The following is a 12146-nucleotide window of genomic DNA, read 5'->3' on the forward strand; positions in this document are numbered from 1 at the left end:
CACTGCCTTTTGAATTGCTTCTGCACCCAACCTATTCTCCATAATTTGATCCATAGTTAAACACTAACATTGCATGAATTTCAAATTCAAGATTAGTGAAATTAAAATATTTTGAAAATTAAATTAAAAAATGCTAGAAATTTTATCAACAAAACATTGTTCTTTGCATTATCTCTCCTGTGCTAGCAGTATTTATCTTTTATAAAGAAAAAAGTGCACATTGCAAAATTACATGCTCTCAAAATATATTTTTCTGAGTTACAAGAATTATGACGGGGGAGGGAGGTCTTTTGAACGAGTCCTGTCACTAAATAGCCTAATGATTGTCTTTGCAAATTGTGTCCCATAGTGGGCACTTTGTTTTTCGATCCAATTGTCTCTTATTGTCCTGTGTAATCTTTGGGTTTCTTGATCCCTCTGCTGCTGGTCTGGTTAGCTTGCTGCGAATGAAGAATCCTCACCACAAACAAACAGAACTCTGGGGGGGACGACGAGAGAATTTAAAAAGACCCTTTTTCTCTTTCTCTCAGAGCCTCTGTCTCAATCACTCAACACGTCTCCCTCTTGGGAGGGGGTGGTTGCTTACACTGATATCTGGTACAGTTTTCTGGATTTCTTCACAACCGTGTAGGGGTCCTATCAGTAATGCTTTTCCAAATTAAAACATCTTTGGCATCTTAATTTTGTCTCCATTTTCGAGATGATATGCCATCTGACTTGTTTGTAAAAAACTAAGAATGACAGCACTGCGGTTGGTCCTATATTACTAACTAGATCTTTACATTTCTCTGCACTCCCCACCCCATCTGGTCAAACACCCCTCCTACTGCAGTATCCACCTAGCTGCATGCACTCATGACAATATTGTGTCGCAGAATCACAGATGACTATTTTTCAGGTGATAAAATTTTTTTATTTTAAATAAACTTAAAAGATTATTCTTTTAACTAAGATTCATGAGAAAGAGTCTACCAAAAAACTTGTACCCGTCAGTATTTAAAAAACTTTCAAATTTTAATTTAAATAAGAGATTTTTAATGAAAAAGCAAATATAATACAACCTTAAATTTTTTTTAAACATTTCAAATAAACTAAAACTGATTTCTTTTTTAATTAGAAGTTTAATAAAAAAATAAGGAATCAACGCCTTATATTTCTAAGGATTGATTATTCGCATTCTTTGGACTACTTACAACATGAAGAATTCAAAAAATATGTACAAGAAGTCAATGTACTCATTTTCTATGATGTCACCACTGGTTTTATCAAGACTAAAAAGACAAATGGCATGTCATAAAAAAATTGTTGAAACATATATATATTTGAGAATTTTAATATAAAAATACAATATAGTCTTTACATTTTGTTTACTAACAATTCTCTATTTTCACTGACATCAAGTCAAGTCTGTCTTATACAAGTCAATAGTTTTTACATCAACTGTTTCTGTTGTTAACAAAGGTAGATTGGCCCCAGCTGCTGTAAAAAGTCCCACAGGATAAATACCGGAATTATTTGAGGATGTTAATGGAAGTTCAATAGAAGATGTTGGTATAGACTGTCTAGTTAATGTCTTTGAAGAGTCTTCTTTTATAGCACTGGATTGGGAACAAACTGTTTGAACAATTCGTGAAACAGGAGATAAATCTGACACAAGAGGCGTTTCATAAGTGTGAGAAACTTTTAATCTGGTAGATTTGACATCTGTTGATTGTGAAAAGTTAATGGAGTATTCTGTGGATGATGTTGGGACTGATGATACTGATGTATAGGATGCTGTTGCTGTTGGTTGTGATGATGAAGTGGTGGATGAGAAAACTTGATCATTGCTGCTGGTTAAACAGCCATATCTGTTGTCATCTGGTCCGACTGGCTCTGTTTTTATGCTGGGGCAAATTACAAAGCCAGCAGCACTCCCAGATTTATTTGGTGCAAGTGATGATACTGCTGACTCTTGACCAAAAACAGCAGCAGTATCTTTCTGGACTTGGGCCAGTTCAGCATCAGTTATTTCTTGCTTGACATCAATGACTTGTGTGGTGATAGATGGAGCGGACTGGATTGAGGTAGTGATAGGGGAGACAAGTGATGAAGTTATATCTGGAATTGGCATAGATGTTTGAATCAAGGGAATATGAGTGAAAGATGAAGTAGCAGCAGCAGAAGGTTGGTGCATATGGTTTGGAAGATGGCTATCACACAATTGCTCAAATTCCTTCATGTCCAGCCTCTTGGCAATAATCTTTAACTGCTCCAAAATGTCACGGTCCAAATCTAGAATTCCATTATACATGTATTCAGCAAATGCATTCAATGCTTCTGTACTGACTTCCTCTGGGAAATTCACTTGTAGGAATTTATGTGATAAAATATCTGTACTGAAGACGGAAAGCAGTTTTGGGCAAACAGCAGAAAGAACAACCTTGTGAACCTGAAATCAAAAGAAAAGAAAAAAGTAAAAAAAATAAAAAAACAATAAAAGCAAAATGAAAAAAAAAAAAAAAAAAAAATAGGACAAAGCATGAAAATATAGAAAAACAAAAAAAGAAAAAAATAGAAAATCAGAAAATAAACATAAAAAAGAAAAAATGGAAAAGAAAAAATAGAAAGAAAAAAGAAAAATGGAAAAGAGAAAAAAAAGAGAAAAGAGACAAGGTGACGACAGACAAGGTGACAACAGCAAAATAGAGGAAGAGAATAGAGAAAACAAAAAAAAAGAAATTAAAGATAAGAGGAAACATAAAAGAGAAAACTAAAGGGAAGAGTGCAAGTAAAGAAAAGAGAGTACAAGAAAAAGAGCTCAAAAGAGTACAAGAAAAAGAGCTCAAAAGAGTACAAGAAAAAGAGAAAAAAGAAAAAAGACAAAGAAACAAGCTGTATGTGCATGGATCCCCTCTAGTGCTGCATGTAAGATGATGCCACAAAAAATAGTGAAGAAATGATGAATGTGAGAAGTGTGAAGAGCCAACGGTGCCTCCACATTTTCGCCAAGTTTCAGTTTAATGGATGGGGCAAAAGTTATGGGGGTAAAAAGTGTCATTTTTTTGCAATTTTGGGGCATTTGTGACCCCTTTTGAGCTTCTGGGAACACCAAATCCCGAGTGGAAATGGACAAATGGTGCAGTTTCACGCCTTAAGACATGTATATTTGAATTCAGCACCATGGAAAACCTCAATATAGACATGCATATCAAGTTTTTGAGTAATACGAAAAAGAGCTCCAAAAAGGCATGTTTTTTAGCCCTAAAAGTCCCAGAGGAATGCGAACCAGAATTTTGCCAGAGTCACCCATACTGGATTTATTATATCAAGAACAATGGCCTCCACATTTTGGTCAAGTTTCAAGAAAATCTAATGGATGGATCAAATGCTTTAGGGCAAAAAGTGTCATTTTTGATCTCTTGAGTCCTGGGGATGCCGAATTCCAGTGTAAATGGATAACCGTGCAGTTTCAGGCCTTAACACATGTATATGAGTTGACCACCACCATATAATCAAGTTTTTGTTGTGAAATATGAGAAGGAAAAAAAAAAAAAAAAAAAAAGCCACAAAAAGGAGCATTTTTAGCACGAAAAGTCCCCGAGGACGCGAACCAGGACTCACTCAGACTAAGAACAATGGGCTTCACATTTTGGCCAAGTTTCAGAAAAATCTAATGGGTGGATCAAAAGTTATGGGGGGAAAACATGTAATTTTGGGACATTTTTTACCTCTTGAGCCTCTGAAGATGCAACAAGAATTTTTTTGAACTGTGCACATCTATTTAATGAAATATAATTTGTGACAAAATTTCAGGAAAAACTAATGGATGGCTATCTGCCAATCATCCGGAATAATGGACGCCACTAGAAACATAGGTCCCTCTCTGATAAATCGAGGGGGCACACACACACGACCAAAAATACAAGAAAATGGAAAAAAGACAGAAGAAAAAAAGAAAGAACAGGACGCAGTGGATAGAGGGGTTGAATTTCTATGGTTCAGGGTGGTGTGAAGATAGCGATTTCAATCCTACCCAAAACTGGTCAGAGGATTAGTTGGCCAAAACGTGATGAGGCAACAACAACTATGGAAGGCAGTAATTACTGAGGATATGGTTTACAGACTTAGTATTCCTATCCCATCGCACTTAACCACTTGACAAAGGAGGAATAATTGTCCAAAACGCCATGAAACAACTATGATGATAACGGTCAGCAAATAAATAAAGGTTTGAATTTTTTTACGAAGATTAGAAGTTCATTTGGATTTATATTTGCTAGTTTCCTCATAAGGAAAATTGAAAGTGGTTTGCAATGGTTGAGTTACTCTTGTGTAAGAGTGGACTGGATGGGTATTCTCAACAATTTTTCAGACTTCTTGGAAGATGTTCTGGGTGAACTTAATTTTAATTACTATTTTCCTCTTCAATTCTTCACAAAATTGTGAGTTAGTCGAATGTTCTTGATAGTTTACGCATTTCAGTCATTGATAAGTGGTTTTCTAGTGGTCAGATTTGTTCATTTCACAATTTTTACCTAATTTCTGCCTGGTACACCAGTTCTTGTAGTGCTCAAACTTCTGGTAATTATAACATCTAAGTAGATTAGGGATATAGATATCAACTTTTGTTATTATGTACCCAATCTTAATTTTTGTTGGAGGTTTGGGAAAGTTAAATGTGAGGATGTATATATTGGTGTTGAATTTTTGACAGTTTTTTTTTCTTTCTTTATAGTGATCCTTTTTACCTCTGCTAAAATTAAAAAAAAAATTGTTTGATTTTGTGTATTGTACAATTATCTAGTTTAGGTGTTCTAACCACTCCTTTTGAAGTGTTGAGAGATTTATGGAGGTAAGCTTTTATTTTTATATTGTGTTGTATGGTGGTTCTTAATAGTTCAGCATACTTCTTGTTTTTTACATGTAATTTTGATTGATTTTGGAACCACAGCTGTGAGAATAAATTTTTTTGTTTATTACAATATTTTTGCACTATAATGGGTTATGATCCCGCACAGTCAGGAGATTTTATTTATAAACGATGCTGCTAGAAACTGACGAATTGAATTAACTAACGTTCTGTTATCAACCAATCAGAAACCAGAATTGCTCCATAAATATTAAACCTTTCTGTAGCAATTTCGCATGTTTTCTTCGTGTCAACACAGGAGGAATCTTTTGCTCTGTGAATTCCAACTCGAAAACTGTCTACTGCGAACCAGTTACCTCCCAGGACTTGTGTAGAACAACAAACGATCGGAAACTGTTCTGAAACTAAACATGGCTTACACTTCTAGAGGTTATGGATCCAGTGTACGTCTTTATTTCGATGGATCCAAATCCAAATCATGGCAAGTAAAATTTCTAGGATATCTACGAATTCAAAAGCTACACAAAGTACTTCACATTGAAAAGAACGCAACTGTCTTTGCGGAATGTATACAGTGCTTAGATGATCGAAGTCTATCACTGGTAATAAGCCCTGGACGATGGCTGCAAAGCATTGAACATTAAGAGAGTATTATTTATCAAAAGGAGAACCTAAAATTATTTCTTTATATACTAAACTGACCTCTCTAAAACAAATGGAAGCCGAAACCATTACAGATTATATTTTATATTATAAGAGCTGAAACAACTGCAAATTCTTTAAAAATGTCTGGTGAAGTTATTAGTGAGTGTTAATTTCCATGGTTCGCAAGGGATTACCAAGTGAGTTCAAGCCATTTACCATCGTGATAACCCAGAAAGAAAAACCCATGACTTTTAGTCAATTCAAGGTAGCACTCAGAAGTTATGAAGAAACTGAAAAACTGATCATAGAAAAAAAACGAATCTACAAATATGAAATTTAAAAATGCACACATAAAAACACCAAAATTAAATTTTACCCATGCCAGGAATAAAAACCGCAACTTTGTTAAAAAAAATTTTTATCCTAAGAAAAGTACAAAAATTATTTGCTATAATTGTGGACAACTTGATCACAAGAGTTTCCAATGTAGATACAGGACTTTAAAGGGCGACTCCATTAAAAATGTGGAGAGCTTCGTTAGCGAACATACATTCTTATTTTCATGTACGTTTAACACTTCAAAAAAATAGTCGATTGTGGTGCAACGGCACATGTGATTACAAAGGAATCTGATTTTATCTATTTTGATCCCAACTTTAAGCCACAAAATCATTTTGTAGAACTAGCTGATGGCAGTCAAGTAAGTGTTATCGTTTTGAAATGAGGTGATCCTAAAATCTCGCTAAAGAACAATAAAGGTGAACTATGTTTCTGTATTCTAGAAAATGCTCTTCTAATCCCAAAATTTAAACAAAATATATTTTCTGTACAAGCTGCCAATAAACAAGGTGCAAATATAAACTTTAGCTCCAATAAATCAAAACTGGTGTACCCGAATGGAACTGCATTCGACATTGGAAGACTATATTATTTAAATAGCGTAGTCCCATCAAAAACCGCCCGCACATGACATATTTTTGGACACTGCAATATTTCCCGATATCAAAAAGTTGCTGACTGTAGTTGATGGAATGAAAATAAAAACATCAAAAAAAAAAAAAATAAAAAAAAAAAATTAAAAAAAAATAAAAAATAAATAAATTTAAAATAAAATTTAAAATAAAATAAATTTAAAATAAAATAAATTTAAAATAAAATAAATAAATTTATTTAAATTTAAAAAAAATAAATTAATTAATTTAAAAAAAAAATAAATAAATTAAAAAAATGAATAAATTTAAAAAAATAAAATAAATAAATTAAAATAACTAAATATTGTAACATTTTTAGCCGCATGCAAGAGACTCTATAAGTCACTCCATAGGTCGGTCTGTCCATAACACTTGTGCTTGACCTTTTTGGTTAAGATAAAAATATCTGTTGTTAATAGACGCTGTTCTTAGCTTTTTATTTTTAAGCTTTTAAATTCTTACATGTTGTACTTATGTTTGTAACTTTGTGACATAAAGTTGGGGGATCACTTTTCTGTATTAATTTAATGTAAAATGATCACCCACTTTACAACCAGTCAGTCTCAAAGCCATTCAAGTCCAGATCATTGTTAAGGTAATTCAATTCATCCTTAAAGTCATTCTAAGTCATTTACTTTTTATTTATTTAGAAGGAAGGGGGGGAAAGAAAAGAGAGAACGAAGGAGGGGGGGAGGAAGAAAAGAGAGAACGAAGGAGGGGGGGGGGGGAAGAAAAGAGAGAACGAAGAAGGAGAGGGGAAAGAAAAGAGAACGAAGAAGGAGAGGGGAAAGAAAAGAGAACGAGGGTGGGGGGGAAAGAAAAGAGAACGAGGGTGGGGGGGAAAGAAAAGAGAACGAGGGTGGGGGGGAAAGAAAAGAGAACGAGGGTGGGGGGGAAAGAAAAGAGAACGAGGGTGGGGGGGAAAGAAAAGAGAACGAGGGTGGGGGGGAAAGAAAAGAGAACGAGGGTGGGGGGGAAAGAAAAGAGAACGAGGGTGGGGGGGAAAGAAAAGAGAACGAGGGTGGGGGGGAAAGAAAAGAGAACGAGGGTGGGGGGGAAAGAAAAGAGAACGAGGGTGGGGGGGAAAGAAAAGAGAACGAGGGTGGGGGGGAAAGAAAAGAGAACGAGGGTGGGGGAAAGAAAAGAGAACGAGGGTGGGGGAAAGAAAAGAGAACGAGGGTGGGGGAAAGAAAAGAGAACGAGGGTGGGGGAAAGAAAAGAGAACGAGGGTGGGGGGGAAAGAAAAGAGAACGAGGGTGGGGGGGAAAGAAAAGAGAACGAGGGTGGGGGGGAAAGAAAAGAGAACGAGGGTGGGGGAAAGAAAAGAGAACGAGGGTGGGGGAAAAAAAAAGAGAACGAGGGTGGGGGAAAAAAAAAGAGAACGAGGGTGGGGGAAAGAAAAGAGAACGAGGGTGGGGGAAAGAAAAGAGAACGAGGGTGGGGGAAAGAAAAGAGAACGAGGGTGGGGGAAAGAAAAGAGAACGAGGGTGGGGGAAAGAAAAGAGAACGAGGGTGGGGGAAAGAAAAGAGAACGAGGGTGGGGGAAAGAAAAGAGAACGAGGGTGGGGGAAAGAAAAGAGAACGAGGGTGGGGAAAGAAAAGAGAACTAAGAGGGAAAGAAAACAAGAGGGGGAAACAAAACAGCAGAGAAAATAAATGGAACAAAACTATATTCCTTTTTGTTTACCATTTGATTCATATACACACACACACAAAACGGTACAGTGTCATAATTTTTATAGGAAAAACTGACTTTTATACCTTTTATTACTGCATGATTTTACATATACTATTTATTCAAAGGAAATCTTAATTCACGTTACCTCATTAAAATAAAGAAAATCTATTTTAATTAGCGCTTTATTATTAATGGTATTAGAATCATTTTAATTCTTCTATTTAAAAATATTTGAAGTTGATTAATTTTTTTAAAATTTAATTTATATTTAATATTACACTGGGGAACACTACTTTTAACTTTCTGTTGCATTTGATTTTTTAACTGATTCTGCAGGATTTTTAGGCGCTGATTTCAAATCTGAAATTAGTTTTTCTCCATAAGCTCTAGTTTTCATGCAATTTGAGATAGATGAAATAGTCTAAATATGAACTTACGTAACCCAAATCTAAGCATTTTGAGATTATATACATAGATAGATTCTAATATTTTTATCTGCCTTCTTTTTTCCAGATCAAACATGGCTTCCTCATCGAGACATCACTGTAGAAACAAGCCTGATGCCTTCTGTTACATCTGTGGTTGCTACACACTCCATCATCAGAGACGTAACATATCCTTGTTTGTGAAGTGAACCTACAAAGCTTATTTTGAAGTTCATCTTGATGACCAAGACAAGCAATGGGATCCTCATGTTGTGTGCCACAATTGTGAGGAAATGCTCCGAAGCTGGACCAAAGGAAAACGCAATGGTCTGCTTTTTGGAGTTCCAATGATTTGACGAGAACCCACCAACCATGTAACTGATTGCTACTTCTGCATGGTAAACACAGCGGGTGTGGGCAAGAAAAACGAACATTTCCTCAGCTATTCGGCCTGCTCCGCACTCTGAAGAAGTTCCTGTTCCAGTTTTCAAAGGTTTGCCTTCATTAAACGTTAAAGGCATTGGACATGACACGGACGAGGAAGACAGTTGTGACAATGAATTATTAGAAACTGAGTGGGAACAACCCGAGGAATGTTCTTCAGAGACTGAATCTCCCACAGTCCCCAAGCCTCTTCACCAGACTGAACTGAATGACAGTTTGGGATTTAGGTCTTTCAAAGAAAGCAGCTGAGCTTTTGGCATCAAGATTACAAGGCAAAAATCTTGTTGATCACACTGTTAAAGTATCATATTACAGAAAGTGTGACCAGCTTTTTGTGACCTTCTTTTCAGAAGACAGACAGTTTGTTTACTGCCATGATATCCCAGGTCTTCTCTAAGAACTGGGTGTTCCTCACTATGATCCAACTGAATGGCGGCTCTTTTTAGACAGTTCTAGGCGCAGTCTCAAGTGTGTTCTTTTGCATAACGGTAATGTTTACGGGGCAGTACCTGTCGGTCATTCAGTTCATCTACGGGAAGACTATGATGACATCAGAATGGTCATGGACTTCTTAAAATATCGTGAGCACAACTGGATCATTTGTGTAGATTTGAAAATGGTAAACTTCCTTCTTGGTCAACAGAAAGGTTTTACCAAGTTTCCATATTACCTCTGCATGTGGGACAGTCGAGCACGAGACAGACACTGGGTCCAGAAGGACTGGCCTGTTCGTGAAACCCTTGAAACAGGCATGCCAAATATCACACATGACCCAATTGTTAACAGAGATAGGATCGTCTTTCCTCTTCTGCACATCAAATTAGGTTTGATGAAACAATTTGTCAAGGCACTGGATACCGAAGGTGAATGTTTTCAACACATCATCACAACTATACCAGGGTTGTCGTTCGAGAAGATCAAAGCAGGTGTGTTTGATGGCCCACAGATTCAAACCCTCATTCGTGATGATCAGTTTGTTGCCAAGATGACCGCCTTGGAGAAGGCAGCATGGTTATCCATTGTGGCAGTCGTTCAGAACTTCCTTGGAAACAACAACTACAATGAACTTGTGAACAGAATGCTCCTCGCTTTTCGTGCTCTCAGGTGCAACATGAGCATCAAGCTTCATTTTTTGAACAGCCATCTTGACCAGTTCCCTGAAAACCTGGGGGCTGTGAGTGACGAACAAGGAGAGCGGTTCCACCAAGACCTAAAGATCATGAAAGAACGCTACCAAGGTCGATGGGACAAAAGTATGATGGCCGACTACTGCTGGAGTATTAAACGAGATTGCCCAGATGAAGTGTACAAACGCAAATTCCTGCCTGACTCAAATACTGTTCAGACAGAAAGTGATAAGCGTTATTAGATGTGATTGACTCTTATCTGAAGAACGTTGTGAATGACGCTTATCTCACGTTGCGATAAAGACTGTTTTCTGAGAAACTTTTCCAGAAAAACATATGGCACTTCTAACAATGGTGTACTTTAATCTAAAATAACATTTTATTGTTCTGTTTCTTTTGCCTTGTTAAATATACTGTTTTGTGGCTGACATTGCAGTATCCTATAATAATGCTCGTTTTTTTTCTATTTTAATAAAAATCAAGGATTGCATAAAATCTGTAGCTTACAGAATAAAACTAACTTCAGATTTGAACTCAGCACACTTAAATTGACTAAAAACAAGTCTTTCTTTAAATGCAACATATTGAGTGTTCCCTTGTGTTATCCAAAATCAGTTGCATTTAAAAATGGGAAATAAAATTTATTTCTTTATTTAAGCTATGAGAGTTATTTCTCCAGTTTAATTTTCATAGATGAAGATGGATGTGTTTTACGCTTCCATAAATCCACCTGTGGACCACTTTCAGGAATAATGTAAAAAGAGTTTGTATATTCGGTGTATCTTAAATACTATGTGACTAAACTCTCTGTCTGGCAATGTTTCAACCTGGTACATACATACATGCGTATGTGTGTATATATTATACACACATACACAGTAGAACCCCGGGATACGGTGGCTCTTAAATACGTTTTTTTTTTCCAGATTATGATGTATACAATGTTTTTCCAGCCCCTGGTTACAGCATTTTCCATGCCTTACAGTGTTATTTGATCATATACATGTATATTATATACTGTACAGTATTTTGTTCATTTTTAATATGGGCTGTATAAAATTTTGCTTAGGCCCCTGCCATACAGCAATTTTACTTTATGATCCTAACCCTGGAACGGATTAATGCAGGATTCCAGAGTTCTGCTATGTGTGTGTGTGTGTATTATATATATATATATATATATATATATACATACATACACACACACACACAAGATAATAGTTAAATATGTACAAGTATAATGAAAACACATAGAAAAATTAAATACTAATTTCATAAAAATAACTAAGTATTAATCAGCTAGAAGCCCAATAACTAGATCTATTTAATTATCTCAAACACAAAATCTTAAAGGACACAATGAAATATCAAATTGATGAATATATATATTTACTTAATTCTTTACTACTATTGCAATAATAAAAAAAATTTAATGACTAGTTATGTTAGTACTAGAATTATTTCAGAACAAATAAATTTTTTTTTTATTATTTTTAGAGGCTGCCTCTTCAACCCATTTTGTATACGGCATGAAGACTGCTACCCAAGAAGCAACCTGATCAAACTCACCATGACAGTCGACGATCCATTGCCAATGCCCGCATCGCATAACTTTCCGCTTTTCCAGAGAGAGGACAAATTGGACATGACACACCGCTGATGGTCGGCAACAACAAATATTCGTTTCTCCCGAGGCCGAGGCTTTTCTACTGGCTTTGGCTTAGCTACTGGTACTTGGACTGGAGGTGCCAACACTTGCACCTGTCTTTGGGGTGGTGGAGCCTGAGGAGGAGGTGGGGCAGTCACCTGTAAATGCTGTTGCACTTGCATTTGAGAAGGATGCTGGAGAGATGGTGGAGCCACCTGGGCTGATTGAGCTGCAGTCATTTGCCTTAGGAGGAAGAAAAAAAAAAAAAAAAGACAAGATTAACCTTTCAGTCTTATTATCAAAAGAGTGAAATAAGAGAAAACATTCAATGAAGAGTTTTTAGTTCAGACTTTCAA

At 36.2% G+C, this 12146-nt stretch overlaps 1 protein-coding gene across 2 annotated transcripts in view; it reads right to left on the bottom strand.

Annotated features, from left to right (window-relative positions):
• Nucleotides 1-1317: 1317 nt before the first annotated feature.
• Nucleotides 1318-12146, bottom strand: part of LOC145239872 (uncharacterized) — a 160102-nt gene continuing 149273 nt past the window's right edge. For both annotated transcript variants that reach the window (XM_080103457.1, XM_080103458.1), the window contains exons 4-5: nt 11712-12033; nt 1318-2431 (exon numbers count right to left, since the gene is read on the bottom strand). In XM_080103457.1, the coding sequence (XP_079959583.1) occupies nt 1397-2431; nt 11712-12033 (1357 nt within the window). In that variant the 3' untranslated portion in view covers nt 1318-1396. The remainder of the gene's footprint in view (nt 2432-11711; nt 12034-12146) is intronic.

This window comes from Euprymna scolopes, chromosome 19, assembly GCF_053919585.1.
Source record: "Euprymna scolopes isolate OS-2025 chromosome 19, ASM5391958v1, whole genome shotgun sequence".
NCBI lineage: Eukaryota > Metazoa > Mollusca > Cephalopoda > Sepiida > Sepiolidae > Euprymna > Euprymna scolopes.